The following is an 18,350-nucleotide window of genomic DNA, read 5'->3' on the forward strand; positions in this document are numbered from 1 at the left end:
ATAAATAAATAAATAAAATATTTAGTACAGGGTCTCACTATGTAGATTGGACTGATAGTGATCCTCCTATTTTCAGCCTCACAAGCGCTGGGATTACGGGCACATGCCACAGTGCCCAGTCTCAGTGCGCCCCACTTAAGCAGCCACGTGTGTACTTTGCATCTGTGTAGATTTTCCCATTCTGGCTTTTCACATGCATGGAATTGTAAATATTTGCATATTTGTGGCTGGCCTGCATTTACAATGACTTTTTTTTTTTTTTTTGGTGAAACTGGGGATTGAATTCAGGCCCTTGCGCTTACCAGGGAAGCGATCATTCCACTGAGCCATCTCCGCAGCCCCCTACAATGACATTTTTCAACTTTATAATGATACTGGGGATTGAGACCAGGGCCTTCATATGGGGGTATTTCCTCAACCTTGTTTTTCTTGGTTAGTAAAGTTGCCTAGGCTGGGCTCAGATTTAAGATCCTTCTGCCGCAGCCTCTGCTGAGATTAGAAATGTGTGCCACCGTGCAGGGCTGTGTGCATAATATAGTAGTTACCAAGTTCGTTAGGATTTCCAAACTTCCATCTGGAGCTTGATACTCTCTGACCCATGTGACCCTGATGTTTCTGTCTCATGTCACTAGCAACCACTCTTCCAGGAGTTGTCACGTCCACTGAATGATATCACGCCGTCTTCTCTTTCTGGCCTATTTTGCATAGCAGTGTCCCCGTGGTCCCTTCTGTCCCACGGCATAATGTTCCATGTCGCTGTATCCGTCAGTGGGCGCTCAGATTGTTTGCATGTTTTTGTTTTTATGAACAATACAACCCTAAGTGTTAGCGTCCACACTTTCATGTGAACATGGGATGTCACTGCCCTGGGGTGTCCCTGCCCTGGAGTATGTGCCTGGGCAGGAAACTGGGACCTCCGAGGACAGAGCTGCGAGTCTGTCCTCAAGCTCCAGTGCCACGTTGGACATTGTTCCTCACAGAAGTGAAGAGTTCAGATTGCCCCAGGAGCCTCTCTGCCTGATGGGTTATTAATATGTTTTGCTTTGGGTATCTTAGTTGGAGAAATGACATTTAAGGTATTTTGCACATTATTAAATGAGGTTTTTTTTACGATGATATAATTTCTGAGTTCTTTATTAAGTGTGATTTGTGTATTTTTCATTCTGTGGATGGCTTTTCACTATTCCCCCGCCTTGGTTAATTCCTGTGCATTTTAATCTTTTTAACACTGCAGTCAATAGAACTGTTTCTTAGTTTCCTTTTCAGATTATTGGTAGCGTATAAAATACAATTTATTTTTGGTTGCCAATTTCGCATTTTACTTTTGCTGAATTCATTCATTAGTTCTCTTTTCACTATTTTTTAATGCTGTTTTTTGGAATGCAGAGACTACAGCTTTAAGTCCATTTAACTTTTTCTCCTTTGTTCTCATATTTTTGGTACCTGTTTTACAAATCCTTTGCCGTAAGGCACAGTGGCGCACACAGCTACTCCGGAGGCTGAGGTAGGATAACTGAAAGTTGGGAGCTGGCCTGTGCAATGTAGTAATACTGGATCCTGTCTGAAAATAAAATTTAGGGGCTGGGGAGCTAGCTCAGTGGAATAAGCGTTTGCCTGGCAAGCGCAGGGCCTTGAGTTCGAACTCTGGTACCACAAATAAATAAATATATTAAATTTATTTATTTATTTATTTATTTATTTATTTTTTTTGTGGAACTGGGGATTGAACTCAGGCCCTTGCGCTTGCCAGGGAAGCGCTTATTCCACTGAGCCATCTCCCTGGCCCTTCTCAGCTAGAATCTTGCTATGTTGCACAGGCTACACTGTGACTCCTAGGCTCAAGTGATCCTCCACTTTGCCCTCGAGGTAGCCAGGACTCCAGACAAATATATTAAATTTAGAAAAAAGGGATGTAGCTCAGTGCTTCCCAGGCCTAGTCCCCAGTGCTATTAAAAAACAAAATCCTTTGCCAATCTCAAACTCATGAAGATACCTGTTTTCTTCTGAGAGGTCCCCCCCCCCCAACGGGGGATTGAACTCAGGCCCTTACGCTTGCCAGGGAAGCGCTTATTCCACTGAGCCATCTCCCAGCCCCTCTTCTGAGAGTTTTATAATTATAGCTCCTATATTTTGGTCTTTGATGCATTTTGAGTTTTTGTGTGTAGGGTGAGCTAAGAGTCTTACTTCATTCTTTTACATGTGATTAAGGACTGGAGTATTTAAATTTAAGGCTTTGAAGGTAGAGCAGGTCTCCCTAGGATGTAGTCATGGACATAGCTTCTGCGGGAGGCGAAGACTCACTGCTAGTGTTCATGTCCTTGGCGGGCCAGGAGGAGGCTGAGGTGGGAGTGTTACTTAGCCCAGGAGTTCAGGTCTGGCTTGAGCATTCTGAGACTGTATGTGTGTGTAAATTAGTAAGATGGGGCCAAGGAGTTAGATCCAGAAGAGACATTGAAAGTGGGGTGAGCCTCAACAGTTTTTACCCTGAAATACTTGGGGAGCTGAATCCTGTGCATGGGAAATCTTAAAGTTTGCAGTCATTCAGGACAGAGTGTGTGAGAGCTGGAGTTTACCAAGGTGTACCCCGTGCAGAGGAGCTTGTCTAAGGAGAAGAGGTTTGAGCAGCTGGATGTGTGACAGGGTATTCTGGGAGACTGGAGTAGGAGGATTGCAAATTTGAGTCCAGTTTGGGCTGCATGGTAAAACTTTTGTCTAAAAACCAGAGTTTTGATGACACCTTTGGGTGCAGCAGTGCGGCTCTGGTGGTACTTGGCTGCAGTTAGACCAGCTTGGACTCTGATTTGCAAGTCTCTTCAGCGTGAAGCTGACCTCCTGTTCTGTCCTAGAAGTGGAATTAGTTTCTCATTTGGAAGAAAAGAGTTTCCTCATCAGTATCTGCTGTGACCAGAGTGTGTGGACCCCAAAACAAAGCCCCTCATTCATCATGCTGGTGCTGGGATTCCATGGGGGGGTTAAAATTCCCAAGTGGGTTCCAGCACATTCTTAGATTTTTTCTCCAGACCTGCAAGGATCCATGGCCCACATGCTTACCACCTACCCACCCTCTTATCAGAGAAGGAAAACTAATCCAGGATAGTGGGGAGAATCCAGGGGATGTTGGTCATTAAACTAGGTAGGGCCAGGTGTGGTGGCACATGCCTATAATCCCAGCACTCTGGAGGCTGAGGCAGGAGAATCACTGGGAGTTTAAGGCCAGCTTGGGCTACATAGTTTAAGGCCAGTGTCATGGGGAGACACTTTTTTTTGCGGAACCGGGGATTGAACTCAGGCCACTGCGCTTGCCAGGCAAGTGCTTATTCCACTGAGCCAGCTCCCCGGCCCCATGGGGAGACACTTTTAAAAAAATAAAATAAGCTGTAGGTGGCTAGATGTGTTGTCCTATACGTGTAATCCCAACACTGGGAGACTGAGGCAGGAGAATCTGAGTTCAGGGCTGCCCTGAACTACGAAGTATGACCTGTCTCAGAAAAGAAAAAAAAAAAAAGATGTGGCTGGGGAGATAGTTCAGCAGTCTAGGTGCCTGCTGGGCAAGCGCAGGAATCCTGGTTCTAGTATCCACGGAGTCCAGGCATGGTGGTGTGCACCTGTAACTCCAGTGCTAGGGAGGCTGAGACAGGAGGATCACTACTACTGAATGAGACCATGTACCAGATAAAAGATTTTTGTTTTTTTAATTTTTTTTAAGGTGAGTTCAAGGCCAGCTTGAACTGTGAGACCCTGTTTGTTTGTTGTCAGCCCTGTGCGGCTTGAGTAGCACGTGGTGCTGGGGATCAAACTGCGGCCCCTGCGCTTGCCTAAGCTTGCCTAAGCAGCTGCTTTAGACCACTGAGCTATCTGGCCAGCCCAGACCCTATCTCGGAAAGACAAGAAAAAGCAAAGGCTATAGGTAGAAGAGAGATCATCAGGTCTCCAGTTCTGTCCCAGGTGCTGTGCAGACAACGGTCAGGAAGACTGGTTGTAGGGATGTTTGAGAAGAGGTAGACTGCAGATCATGGGTGCTCCTCGCCTGGTGAGGGCCCGCACGGTCTCTGAGCAGCCTCTGGGCCTGCCTGGTTCCGCAGGGGGCAGGGAGGACAGCAGGAGACCAGCCTCTGCACAGCCCCCACGGCAGCGGGAGTCCCTGTTTGGGGGTCCCTGAAGGTCTAAACCTGCCTCCATGTGCCTCTGCCACGGTAGGCCCAGGCCCCCTTTCCTGAGCCTTGGCTGCTCCTCTGCTACCTGGCAGTAGCCATGCCTCTGCGTCCTCACTTTCCAGAGACTCTGGCTTAGAGAGGCAGCCTGATGATCCTCTGTGGAACTCAGCACTGTCAGGAACAGAGTTATTTAGGCTTGGTTTTTCGTTTTGTTTGTTTTTTGAGACCGGGTCTCATTGTGTGGTCCGTGCTGATGCTACCCTGGAACTCAGCCATCCTGCCTCAGCCTCCTGAGTGCTGAGATGGCAGGCATGCATGAAGGTGCCCAGCTTGTCTAGTGTTGATATGGTAAGAGAGGTGAGATCACGGAGAGGCGAGAGCACTTTGCCTTTCAGATCAAAGGGGTTTTTTTTCCTTCTTTTTCAGACAGGGTCTTGCTGTGCAGTTCAGGCTGGCCTTGAGCTCCTTTGTAGCCCAGGCTGGTCTTAAACTTGTAATGATCCTCCTGCCTCAGCCTCCCGAGTGCACCACCATGCTTGACCTAGGTTGAAGTTTTATAATTGCTTTTTTCCTTTTCAATCTGTTTGAGCTCCATATTCAGGCCTTGTTTAGTTTGAGACAAGGTCCCGCTAGGTCTCAAATTGCCCAGGCTAGGTTGAAATCTTTCTCTATCAGTCTTCCAGAGAATGGGGATTATAGGCATGTGACTGGCTTATAATTAGTTTCATAACTGGATTCTGGATAGAGTTGTTGGCTCTGGTTATCTCATGCTGCAGAATATTTGGTACTTTCATAAGACAGCTGCATAAGTCATGGGTGTGGGAAGAGTAGTTCAGTGGTGGAGGACATGCGTGTCACATCCGTCAGTGCCCAGCACTGCAACAGGAGCACAGACAGCCCCATACCCAGGCGGTGGGGCAGGAGGGTCCTGTGAGTTCAGCCTGGCCTGTGTAGTGAGGTTGTGTTAAATACAAAGTTTGGAAGCAAAGTGTAAGTCACTGTTTGCCCCCTTAAGGGTAGCAGTGCCTTGAGAACTCCATTACAAGGAGCTAGTGAGTCCCTAGCTCAGCCTCTCCCGCCTGTGGGCTGTGCGCTACCTTGGGCAAGCGTTCTGAACATATGTAAATTAATGCAAGCCAAGTTTCCACTAAGGCCTTGGATGTGGAGTAGTTGTTCATTAAGTTATCTCAGTCTGGGTGCTGTTTTGAAAAGTGTTCAGTCCTAGATTAGATAAGGACGTTTGTAGCATAAGACTGTTTAAGCCATTTTGAGGTGGGAAGTCACAGTTTAAATCAGGCTACAGGCCTGCTTTTTTAAGAGAAAATTTATAGAAAAATTGGAGGCCACCAGCAGCAAAGATGAGACTGCCTCCGTGGGTCCCGTTTGCACCCCAGGCCCCCTCCAGGCTGCTGCTGCTGCTGCTTACATTTCCTTGCAGTGGGAGAGTGTGGTGTGTGCCTGTGTGTGTAGCGCATTCCGATCCTACTTCCTTGCGGTGGGAGAGTGTGGTGTGTGTGCCTGTGTGTGTAGCCCGTTCCGATCTTACTTCCACCACGGATGGGAACTTTTCCAGGGTGAAGAAGGGGAGTACAGTGAGGAGGAAAACTCCAAAGTGGAGCTGAAGTCAGAAGCGAATGACCCTGCTAACTCACCCACTAAAGAAGAGAAGGGAGAGGAAAAAGCTGACAGCAAGGGCACCGTGACCGGAGAGCGGCAGAGCGGTGACGGGCAGGTCAGGCCCAGTGTGGTCCTCCCTGCAGGATGGGCCGCCATGCTGGAGGCCGCAGGTAAGGAGCCCATGTCATTCCCCAGGAGAGCACGGAGCCTGTGGAGAACAAGGTGGGGAAGAAGGGCCCAAAGCACCTGGACGATGATGAGGACCGGAAGAACCCAGCCTACATTCCCCGGAAGGGGCTCTTCTTCGAGCACGACCTCCGTGGGCAGACACAGGAGGAGGAAATCAGGTAAGGGTGTTCCCGTTGTGTGCCTGGGCTGGTGCTGCGTGCACGGCATGTGCTGTGCTCCGTGCTCTTCCTGGTTACTCGTAGGCTTTGAGACCCGACATACTGTGCAGGGGCGCCCTTGTGCTGAGACGGAGCTGTCCTGGGGCCTGAGGACCCCGGTGCACTTTGCCTTGGTGTTTGTCCAGGCCCAAGGGGCGCCAGCGGAAGCTGTGGAAAGATGAGGGTCGCTGGGAGCATGACAAGTTCCGGGAAGATGAGCAGGCCCCCAAGTCCCGGCAGGAGCTCATTGCCCTCTATGGCTACGACATCCGTTCAGCTCACAGTCCTGATGACATCAAACCCCGAAGAATCCGGAAACCCCGGTGAGGAAAGCTCAGAGGCTAGATTACTGATATTCTTAGAAAAAACTCATTTACTTTTCTAAATGTCTTTCTAGGGCCGGGGAGATGACTCAATGGAATAAGCGCTTCCCTGGCAAGCACAAGGGCCTGAGTTCAATCCCTGGTTCCACCAAAAAAAAAAAAAACTTATATAAAAGGCCGGGGAGATGGCTCAATAGAATAAGCGCTTCTGTGGCAAGCACAAGGGCCTGAGTTCAATCCCCGGTTCCGAAAAAAAAAAAAAAAAGTCTTTCTAGCCAGTGAGTGAGTAAGGAATATTTTCCTGTTGTTGCACCCCGCCTCTGCACCTCTGTTTATTTGTCTTTCCTGGTGGATTCCTCCTGTCAGGGTTCATGGAGTTGTCCTTGCTAGGCCTTTTTAGAATGTCCTTTGGAACATTTGGGAGTACTAGTTTGGGTAAAGAATATGAGATGTCTCTGACTCTGTCTGTTGTGGTCCCTTTTGGAGTGTCGTTGTCATTTTTTAGACAAGATTTTACTATGTAGCTCTGAACTCACAAGGATCCTCCTCCCTCAGCCTTGAGTTCTAGGATTATAGGTGTCTGCCACCACTCCCAGCTATTTTATTCTGTGTGTGTGTGTATTTGTGTATTTTAGGGAAGGATCTACAGGTGTTCAGAGTCTCACTGCTAGATCAGACTCAGTGATCCACCTGTTTACAGCTTCTCAAGAGCGAGGATTACAGGCACATGCCACCATGCCCAGTCTCAGTTGCTATCTTGGTGCATCCTGGGGGTGGGGCTGGCCTGGCAGGCCCGGGAATCAAACCCCAGTCCCTGCACCTGCTTGCAGGCCCTTTAATCTGCTGAGCTATTTGGTCGGCCCTATTTTTTTCTTTTCTTTTTCTCCCCCCCCCCCCAGTACTGGGGCGTGAACTCAGGCCCTTGCACTTGCTAGGCAAGTGCTTATTCTACTGAGATGTCTCCCCAGCCCTTATTTTATTTTTTCTCACAGGTGAAACATATTTATCATCTAGCAATCAAATTTTACATATTGGTAAAAACACATTACTTTAAGGCTGACAAATCTTTTTTTACTCTTAATGTGTAACACACAGATATAAATCATTTCCTTGACAGCCTCTGTAAAACGTAAACTATTGCAAACTGCCTCAGCCTAATTTCTGAAGCAGTGATTAAGGTGCTCTACTGAAAAGCTCAGGTAGGAGTCCTAGTTTACTAACAGAAAGAAAAGGAGAAAAGGTACGATAGGTGAGTAGAGATCTTTCAGTGTTCAAGAACGATTGCCGACCTAATGTCATTTAGCTGGCAAAAGGAGTCACATGTTTCATAGCCATGTATATTTCTTAAATCTGAACTAGATATAAAAGTCCTATTTTTTGGAAATTTACATAAAATCCACTAGAAGGCTTATAAACATTATTTTCTCTGCTGTTGTCTAAAGTCAAACAAGGAATATCAGTATGTTTAGCAACTAGTTCAAATGCAACACATACAAATATAAAACAGTCATAAAATATTCCATTAAAGAAGTATAACCTGGGCCGGTGAGATGGCTCAGTGGTCTAAAGCACCTACTTAGAACAAACTTAGCAAAGCAAAGGGACTGCGGTTCAATCCCCCAGCACCACATGCCAGCCAGGGCCGCTCCCTGGTGGGCTAAGCTGGCCACACACACACACAAATAAATAATTAAAAAAAAAAAAAAAAAAACTTATTGGGGCCGGGGAGATGGCTCAGTGGAATAACCGCTTCCCTGGCAAGCGCAGGGGCCTGAGTTCAATCCCCGGTTCCACAAAAAAAAAAAAAAAAAGTATAACCTTATGACATTTCCATGTTTTTGCCTAGATTTACCAACACATTTTGACCAACATTTTAACAACTGCATAATGAATTTATCTGTGTACTGGGTGGCAGGTGGAGGGAGCGGGTTCTGAGGGTGATGGTCAGGGGTCACAGCCACTTCTTATCAGTTGGAGCTGCCAGTGCAACCATGCAGAATTGGCTGGTCATCTGGGAATGACGTCCAGAACAGCAAACCTTGAGCCATTTTAGAGGGTCATGGACAAGATCAATCCAAGCCTGAATGTAAGGGATCTGGTCAGGGTGTCCCAGAGTTCTGAAGATGACTCTCTGGACCTTAAAGTTCATGGAGGAAGAACACGGTCTTCATAGGTATAAAACAAAGCAGACCTGTCCTGCCCCCTATTTTATTCTTAACAGTTTCTCTCTTCCTTGTTTCAGATACGGGAGTCCTCCACAGAGAGATCCAAACTGGATTGGTGAGCGACCAGTCAAGTCCCACCGACACCAGGGTCCAGGGGGCACCCTGCCACCAAGGACATTTATTAACAGGAATGCAGCGGGCACCGGCCGCATGTCTACTCCCAGGAATTACCCCCGATCTGGAGGCTTCAAGGAAGGCCGAGCTGGGTTCCGGCCTGTGGAGGCTGGGGGCTCACATGGTGGCCGGTCTGCCGATACTGTGCGGCACGAGCCTGGCTACCGTTCTTGGCGCCCAGAGCAGGCGCCGGCACGGGACCCCTCTCCAGAAGCAGACATGCTGGTGCTGGGGAATACCGAGAAGGAAGAGGCGGCTTCTGAGACACCAGCCGCTGCCCCTGATGCTGTGCCGCCAGCCCCTGACCGGCCCATTGAGAAGAAATCCTATTCCCGTGCCAGAAGAACCCGAACCAAGGCTGGAGATGCAGTCAAGGCCTTGGAGGAGATGCCCCCTCTGCCTGAAGGCCTGACCTCCGCCCCGCCAGTCCCAGAAGCCACCACTGCCCCATCAGCGAAGGGCGGGAGTTGGGAGTCTCCTGTGGATTCGGCCACAGGTGGACTGGAGCAGGATGTGGCACAGCTAAGTCTTGCGGATCAGAACTGGAGTCCAGGACAGCCCTCCTTCCTGCAGCCTCGGGAGCTCCGAGGTAGGCACCCGTGGCGGTGTCAGGTCTCATTGCTCTAGAGAGGATGGATAGGGGCTGCCCCATTTCCCAGCTTTGACCCTCTTTTTGCCCTGTTCCAAGACTGCCCCACTGTTCCCTGTTATCAGATGTTACTGAGCTCTCGAGGCAGAACTCTTCTTCTCCATACAGAATAGGAGGGCAGCAGTGTTCTTTTTTTGACAGGGAAATGTTGAAAAGCAAAAACTTAATTGATTTTGATCAGGATCTTCTGTCTCTGAAGGAAGCCTCTTTAATTTCTTTACTCTTCTAAAAACACAGTGCCCAGTAGAACCTGATGTAGTGTCAGTACTTTTAAATACAATACTTAAAATATGGCGGGAGGGAGGAATTGAACTTTCAATTAACTAGCTGCAAGTGGGTGTGGTCAGTGGGTATCCTGTAGGACTGGATGAGTCGATAAGAGCGGGATCTGCCTATTGCCACTTGTTTCTATTCTGCCTTGTCCTGGTCTAACAAGGTACAGCAAAAGGTCTTTTACCCAGTTTTTAAATTTAGCTCTTAATTTTATGATTAAAAGTCCTGGCTGAGGGGCCCGGGAAGCACAAGTCCTGGCTGGGCATGGTGTAATTACACCTGCAATCTCAGCAGTTGGGAGGCTGAGGCTGGAGGATTGCTACAAATTCAAGGCCAGCCTGGGCTACATAGTGAGACTGTCTTTAAAAATCAAAACAAAGGGCCAGCCAAATAGCTCAGTGGATTCAAATGCCTGCAAGCAGGTGCAGGGGCCAAGGATTCAGCCCCGCCCCCAGGGTGCACTGAGACTGGGCCTGGTGGTGTGTACCTGTAATCCCAGCTCTTGGGAGGCTGTGAACAGAATCACTACAAATCCATCTAGTAGTGAGATCCTGAACACCCTGTAGACCCTTACCTAAAATACAAAAAAGAAAAATCAATACAAGGGATTAGAAATCTTCATTGGAGACTGGGCGTGGTGGCACGGGCCTGTAATCCCAGCTCTTGGGAGGCTGTAAACAGGTGGATCACTAGGAGTCTGATCTAGTAGTGAGACCCTGAACACCCTGTAGACCCTTCCCTAAAATTAAAAGAAAAAAGGAGGGGCTGGTGAGATGGCTCAGTGGTCTAAAGCACCTACTTAGAACAAGCTTGGCAAATCACAGGGACCGCGGTTCAATCCCCCAGCACCACATGCCAGCCAGCCCCGCCCCCTGGTGGGCTAAGCTGCCCTCCCCATAAATAAATAATTTTTAAAAAAGAAAAAAGAAAAGAAATCCTCGTTGGGAGGCCGAGGATATAGCTCAGTAGCATAAGCGCCTGCCTGGCAGTGCAAGGTCCAGAGTCCGATCCCCAGTACTGCAAATTTAAAAAATTCTTCACTGGGTCTTGGAATTTCTATCCACTTTTCTGATAAGGATGATTTGTTTTTTTCTTATTTTGAGACAGGGTCTCTTTTTTTATATTTTATTCTGAGAGACAGACTCACTAAGTTGCCCGGGCTTGGCCCAAACTTGGAGTCCTGTGTCAGCCTCCTCGAGTGCTGGGGTTGTACACGTTACCACCATGCCCAGCCTCCACTGATACCTTACTGTCACTGGAAGCCAGTCTGCAGAATACTCCTTTACTTCTTGAGACAGTTTCAGCCAGAAGCATCGCTTCCGGGCATCCGCCCCAGACCTCTCTGATCAAAATATAAACTAGTAGATTTGTGGCCCTCCCACCCTGTCCACCTGCTGCTCAGTGGCCCAGGGGCTGCATATTACAATACACTTGGTAGCAGAACACCCTGATCATGACTTCCCAGGGCTCCTCATGCAGGAAGTGCTGGGTAGGAAAGGGGGCCCTCGTCTCTGCCCTGGGCGTCTTTCACCAAAGGGCTTTATTGTTGAGCAGTGGGACCCAGGTTCCTCCTGTGTGGGAAGCAGCAGGTGGTTTAATGGGAACTCTGCTGTTTTAAAACAGCAGAAAGCCATTCCTCCTGTCTCGTGTGTTCTCCTTGGGGTGACACCTGAGTCGCCCTTCCCTGTCTGCAACGGTGACCGTGTGTTGTTACAGGTGTGCCTGACCACATCCACATGGGTACAGGACCTCCAGCTCAGTTCAACCGCATGGAAGAAATGGTACTTGGAAGGAACAGGGTGTGGGGAGGGTGCCCTATTAGTGTCCTCCACTGATGCTTCTCCAGGTGTGGGGTGCACACCTGTCATCCCTGCACTCAGGAGGCCGAGGCACGAGGATCGCTGTGAGTTTGAGGCCAGCCTGGGCTACATAGTGAGTTCAAGGCCAGCCTGAACTGTATAGCTTGACCTTACCTCAAAAAGCATTGATGTTTTTCATTGAGTTTTTCCATTTTGTAAATATCCATGAAATACTTGTGTGCTGAGTGAGTGGCAGTGTCTGAAGATTCAAGTCTTGCTCTGAGGACCCGGAAGTCTTGTTCAGGTCAGTCTCTGTGTCACAGGGAGTCCAGGGTGGTCGTGCCAAGCGCTACTCATCGCAGCGGCAGAGACCTGTGCCTGAGCCCCCCACCCCTCCTGTGCACATCAGCATCATGGAGGGACATTACTACGACCCATGTGAGTAGTATGTTCCATGTGGGGTACAAGTGGTACATTCCACACAAGTGGGTGCACATCAGAGCAGGCTGCCTCGCCTGCTTTTATTGCCCTCCTGGCCTCCTGTGGTGGTTGTCAAACACTGCTTAGTTGCTGTTTGCTTCATATGGAAAAAATATTTTTTTGCTTTCTCTTCTTTCTTTGTTGGCATTACACAGGATTAAACCCTCTACCACAGAGCCACGTCTCCATTTTCTAAAATTTGAGACCTAGGCAGGGTCCCACTGAGCTGCCCACACTACCCCTCCACTTGACAATCCTGCCTCAGCTTGTTGAGCAGCTGGCAGAGAACAACTTCTAAAGGGTTTGGGGGATAAGACAACTTGTCCATGTGCTGTGGAGAGGAAGGGTTTTGTGAGTCCCACTGTGTTCTCTTACAGTGCAGTTCCAGGGACCAATCTATACCCACGGAGACAGCCCCGCCCCCCTGCCTCCGCAGGGCATGATTGTGCAGCCGGAAATGCACCTTCCCCACCCAGGTCAGTGTGGCGCTCCTGCCTGTGCTTTCCAGTGGGGGAGGGTGTGTTGGGGCTCTGCTCGTGAAAGCGCCCTGTGGAGCTTTTCACTGCTGCCGCAGCACCTGCCCTCACCTTGAGGACTTCCATCCAGGCAGCCCAGCCAGGCCCTTGGAAACAGTAGTGTCATCCTTTTCAATCTGCGTCCTCTCTCCAGGTTTACATCCCCACCAGACGCCGGCACCTCTGCCCAGCCCAGGCCTGTACCCCCCACCAGTGTCCATGTCTCCAGGACAGCCACCTCCTCAGCAGCTGCTGGCTCCCACGTACTTCTCCGCTCCTGGCGTGATGAACTTCGGTAACCCCAGCTACCCTTACGCTCCGGGAGCTCTGCCTCCGCCACCACCACCTCATCTGTACCCTAATGCACAGGTGAGACGGCCAGTGAGCACACTTCTGCTGCAGCTGCTCAACCTTTAAAGAAGGCAGCAGTTAATTTTTTTTTTTTTTTTTTCCCCTGGAACCGGGGATTGAACTCAGACTCTTGTGCTTGCCAGGGAAGCTCTTATTCCACTAAGCCATCTCCCTGGCCCCAAGCAGTTAAAATTAAAAAAGAAGAGCTGGCCAGATAGCTCAGTGGATTAAAGTGCCTACTTAGGCAGATGCAAGGACTGGGGTTCCATCTCTGGCCTGCCATACCAGCCTGGGCGTGGTGGTGCGTGCCTGTAATCCCAGCGCTTGGGAGGCTGAAAGCAGGAGGATCACTACAAGTCCATATTATGTAGTGAGACCCTGTAGACCCTTACTAAATACAAAAAAAAATAGTAAAAAAAATAATAATAATAATAATGCAGGCAGGAGTTGCACACGTGGTGCTGGTGAAGTTCAGTGCCACTGGGCTTCGCGTGGTGCTCAGACGCCTCTTGGTGGTTGGGAGCTGGAAGTGCAGCTTACGTAATGCTCAGCTGCTGCCCGCCTCGATAGTGGTCGCAGGGTTGGGCCAGTGCAGCCTAGCTGGCCTGTGTCTGTCTGTCTCTGCGTGAGGAGCTTTGTGCTGCTCCTCTGTAGCTTCCCCAGCCCCTGGCCCGTTCAGCTGTCGGGTGGCACCATCTGTGTCTGATTGTCACCATGAGCTTAGCCTTTTCCATGTCAGCTGATGGTAAGGTAATCGGAGAAAGCTGGGCGATCCTTGGGAGACTCAAAACCAGAGCATAATGGTGACGTACAGAAGTGAACACTCCATTTATTTTGGAGAGGACAGCTTTAAAAAAATTGAGAAATTCTTCACACTTTCTTTTGATGGGGTGAGGTCACTGTCAGCTGCCCTGAAGTCTCAGTCCTCTTGCTTCAGCGTCCTGAGTGCTGAGATTAGCAAGTGTCAGCACTGCACCTGGCTCCAGACTCCTTTTCGAAGATGGATAGTGTCTCCTGTTCATGGTGGGATGGATTCTTACCTTTCTCTTCTGGCTTGTGGGGTCACAGGCCCCCTCACAGGTATACGGCGGAGTGACCTACTATAACCCTGCCCAGCAGCAGGTGCAGCCGAAGCCCTCCCCACCGCGGAGGACGCCGCAGCCGGTCTCCATCAAGCCCCCTCCACCGGAGGTATGGGCTCCTTCCCACGCTGAAGGCGCAGACTGTTCAGGGCGCTTGCTCCAGAGGACTGCTTTGCAGGGTTGTCTCTGTGGAAATGTCCTTTTTACATGGCCTGACAGTAGTTCTCAACTTGGTTATTGCAGGTGGTGAGCAGGGGCTCCAGTTAATTTGACACTCTGAATATTTCCAGTCCAACATCATAAAATGTAAGTGCACAGCTTACTCTGACCTTTTTTGTTGTTGTTTTTTATTTTGAGACAGTGTCTTACTATGCAGTTCAGGGTAGACTCGAACACCTGGCGATCCTCCTGCCTCAGCCTCTTGAGTGCTGGGATGACAGACATATACTTACCACGCGCGGCCCTGTGACTGTTCTTGAAGTGCATCCTCGTTCTTGCTAAACATCCCCTGCCTACTGCGGCACGTGGTAGTCAGGACCTCTCTGAAGCTTAAAGGAGACCTGAATTGGCCATTTTCTTTGTTTTGTGAACGCATCGGACAGAGCTGAGGACTCAGCGTTGTTAAAGGGACAGTTCGATGCTTTCAGGGAGCAGCAAGGAGGAAATACAGCAGTGCAGCCAGGCCTGGTGGCGCCTGCCGTGACTCCAGCATTTGGAAGCTGACGCAGGGAGTCACAAGTTGTAGCCCCTGTGGGGCAACTTAATAACCAGGACCCTTGGGCTGCTGAGATGGCTCAGTGGTCTAAAGCACCTACTTAGAACAAGCTTAGCAAAGCACAGGGACCGCGGTTCAATCCCCCAGCACCACATGCCAGCCAGCCCCGCCCCCTGGTGGGCTGAGCTGGCCACACACACACACACACACACACAAATAAATAGTTAATTAAAAAAAAATAACCAGGACCCTTTTTTTTTTCTTTTTTGTGAAACTGGGGATTGAACTCAGGCCCTTGTGCTTACCAGGGAAGCGCTTATTCCACTGAGCCGTCTCCCCAGCCCTAGACCCTGTCTTGATAAGAAAAGAGGATGGGGATGTAGCTCATGTAAGGGCCAGCTTTATTCCGTGTTTTAGGGAGGAGTCTGCAGGGTGTTGGGGATCTCACTACTAGATGGGACTTGTAGTGATCCGCCTGTTTACAGCCTCCCAAGGGCTGGGATTACAAGCGTGCGCTACCACGCCCAGTCTCATTCACTCTCTCTGCCTCCTGGGGATCAAACCAAGAGCCTGGCTTTAATCACAGTATCACAGGGCGCACACATATACACAAAGAAGGGAGGGAGGGAAAATATCCAGGGATGCAGTGTGAGCCAGAGCAGAGAAAGGGGAAATCTTAAAATCAAGGCAAAATAGACAGTTGTAAAGGTCATAGAGGAGGAGCTGGTGAGATGGCTCAGTGGTCTAAAGCACCTACTTAGAACAAGCTTAGTAAAGCACAAGGGACTGCGGTTCAATCCCCCAGCACCACATGCCAGCCAGCCCTGCCCCCTGGTGGGCTGAGCTGCCCCCCCCCACACATACAAATAAAATTAAAAGAAAAAAAAAAGTCATAGAGGACAGGCCATGGCGGTCCTTTGGCTTCTTCTTTTTTTTAATTTTTTTTTGGCGGAACCGGGGATTGAACTCAGGCCCTTGCACTTGCCAGGGAAGCGCTTATGCCACTGAGCCATCTCCCCGGCCCGGTCCTTTGCCTTCTATTTAAGGGCATTACAGCCCTTTTTGTAAGGCCTGCAGTGTGGCTGGCTAGCAGAGTCTGGGCTCCGTGCGGGGCTCCAGGACAAGAGAACAGCCACAGTGCTGAGCGATCCTGAGGGCACTTGTCACTCTTAACCCCTGTGGTTCTCCTCCCCTTTCCCTGCCCTCAGAGCTGTGATCTCAGGAGAGAAGAGCACTCCAGCGGCCGCTGTTACCACCCCACCCGAGGCTCTGCGGAGGAGCTTCCTCCCTCCTCCCTCCTCCCTCCTCCCTCCTCCCTCCAGGACAGGCTCTGCTGAAAGTGGAACACATGGCCAGCCGGGCCACCCAAGCTCTGCGCAGGAGCCCACCTCGCTGCACTTCACCTTCTCCTGGGACCTTCAAGGGTCTCTGGTCCCTAGGGATATCCCTTCCTGTGGTTGTTTCTGTTTTCTAAAATGTTAATTTTAAAAAATCCTGGCTTGCTATTTTTAATGTTCTTAGTCTTTCTCCATGAAATGAGTCTGTCTTTCTGGCTTGCTGCCCTTTGGGTCCCTTCGCCTCTCCTTACATCACAGCCCGCCGAAAGCACATCCACCCGGAGTGAGGAGAGCACCCACCCTACCTGTGCCAGGCATGCGCCCTTTCCTACGTAGGAAAACCTGTCCACGCAGTGTCCCACTGCAGGGGAGGAGTCGTCTGCAGAGAAGGGGGCGTGGGTGCCTGGCCGGCCTCTGCGGCTGGGAGGGTGGGACTCCAGGCCCGGAGGGATGAGTGGGCGGGGCTGCGGCTCCTGCCCCCTCCCAGGCGCCCAGCTGCCAAGGGCCTGCGGGCTGCTGCCAAGGGCCTGCGGGCTGCTGCCGTGGGCCTGCGGGCGGCCTCACCGGCGGTTGCTCTCGTACCGTTCCTGCTACAGGTGTCTGTGATGTTTCCACCTTTCTCCCCGCAGTCCTCACGAGCGGAAGGCACTAGGCCTGGGCTTCCAGCCCATGGCTGCCAGTTGTCCTGTGAGCTGGGTTCCCCGCTCTCCCCACCACAGCCCTGAATGTTCCTTGCACTTAGGGAAGAGCTTCCTGTCACTGCAGGGCTCTGTCCTTCCTCAGACATGAGGGAGAGGGGTGACCGTAGTGTTCCTCCTGCCGCGGCAGCTGGCCTGACCGTTCCGAGTCACTGTGGTGGAGAGTGCAAGGCGTTGAGGTGGAACGCAGGAGGAAGGCGCGAGGGCTTCCCGGGGCAGCTGGTGCTTGTGCCTTTGTCAGCTTCCCTTTGCCTTAAACCTGAAGACGTCTCTGCAAGCCTGTGGGCCACTGCCCAGACTCCCAGACCCGAAGACACTGTGACTGTTGTCTCCGTCCACTGTGTTTAGTTGCAAAGATTTCTCCGTGCGATGTTTTTGTTACTAAAGAGTATACATTTGTGATCAGCATTGTGACCTGAAGATAATAAAATTTAGATTATAAACTCAGTTCCCTTGCCAGGGTTTGTGTGAGTCTGGATTTGGGGAAGAAGGTGAGCCACCCCACGCCCCTGTTGGGCAGGTAGACTTGTGGAGGCCCCGAGGGGTGGGGAGGTGCCCTGCACAGTGCTCTTCCTCTCGCCCTGCGCATAGCTGGGTGTGCTGCAGCCTGCTGCTGCCCCAGGACACAGGATCCCTAGTGCCTGCCTTTGTGTGTGGTGACCAGAAAATGCCAGCGCTGCACCAGCTCTCAGGTGAGGCACAGATGCTGTCCCCAAAAAGTAAACATGCTGGCGCTGACCAGCAGAGTGGTGTGTGAGGTGCCAGCGGCTGACTCCTGACACCCTTTCCCTGGTCCTTGGGGCCCCGGATGTGCCATGGTAATTCCCAGCTCTAATGGACTTTCCTCCAGCTCCTGGGTAGGGTGGAAGTTAGGAAAGGGTTCCCCTAGCACGGGAGAGTAATTGCATTGAATAGGCTGCCAACATTTGTTGGGGGCAGCATGGGCACCCTAAAATGACAGACTGAGATCCCACATGCTGGGGTTGCTGCAGCCACATGACCACGACTTCCCGACCTCTCTGATTCTTCTAAGCCATCATTTTGTTTCCCTTCTTGCACACAGGGTGATGGTGATGATAGGTTGGTCTCTTGGGGTCATGCCAGGAGTGTCAACCAGTGGGTATAGGTTACTGGTAGGAATGAATGAATGTTAGGATGCTTCCCCCTCACCCCTTCCTCTAGCTTCCTCAGGCCTGCAGTTAGATCCCATTGCTCTCTGTTGCCCTGGTAACCAGCTCAGCAAGAAGAAGCTCAGGCTCAGCAAAGCCCCCTGGTTCTCTGCCCTCCCAGCTTGCCTCTTGGTGGGCAGAAAGAAGTAGAGGAAAGGGCCCTCAGATGGGCCTTGGGTGACCCCACCTAATCCCCTGGAAGTGCCAGGGGTAAAGTTGCCTGTCAGCTTTCTGCCTGAAAGCTGCTCCCAGCAGTAAGTCCTATCACCCTGCCTTTTATTTCTCCCATATAACCACAGGTGCCATGCCAGCCCTAGCCCTCCAGGCAGCACACAGGCCTTCTATCTTTGGGCACAACAAGGATTTGAATTTTCTGGCATCTACAGCCCACTTGGTTTGGGCTGCACCACTAGGGCAATGATGTTGAAGCCTGGCTATTTGAGCCACCTGGGGAGTGTTCACA

General features: G+C 50.6%; 1 protein-coding gene across 1 annotated transcript in view; it reads left to right on the forward strand.

Moving 5' to 3' along the window:
• Casc3 (cancer susceptibility 3) overlaps positions 1–16,405 on the forward strand; it is a 21,973-nt gene extending 5,568 nt beyond the window's left edge. Inside the window, exons 4-14 of the mRNA XM_004633721.2 lie at positions 5,728–5,886; positions 5,967–6,118; positions 6,304–6,480; positions 8,723–9,408; positions 11,458–11,522; positions 11,864–11,978; positions 12,398–12,496; positions 12,690–12,904; positions 13,955–14,077; positions 14,212–14,274; positions 15,892–16,405. Of these exons, the coding sequence (XP_004633778.1) occupies positions 5,728–5,886; positions 5,967–6,118; positions 6,304–6,480; positions 8,723–9,408; positions 11,458–11,522; positions 11,864–11,978; positions 12,398–12,496; positions 12,690–12,904; positions 13,955–14,077; positions 14,212–14,235 (1,815 nt within the window). The 3' untranslated portion in view covers positions 14,236–14,274; positions 15,892–16,405. The remainder of the gene's footprint in view (positions 1–5,727; positions 5,887–5,966; positions 6,119–6,303; positions 6,481–8,722; positions 9,409–11,457; positions 11,523–11,863; positions 11,979–12,397; positions 12,497–12,689; positions 12,905–13,954; positions 14,078–14,211; positions 14,275–15,891) is intronic.
• Positions 16,406–18,350: the final 1,945 nt, after the last annotated feature.

Source organism: Octodon degus, unplaced genomic scaffold, assembly GCF_000260255.1.
Source record: "Octodon degus isolate 3935 unplaced genomic scaffold, OctDeg1.0 scaffold00056, whole genome shotgun sequence".
In the NCBI taxonomy this organism is placed as follows: domain Eukaryota; kingdom Metazoa; phylum Chordata; class Mammalia; order Rodentia; family Octodontidae; genus Octodon; species Octodon degus.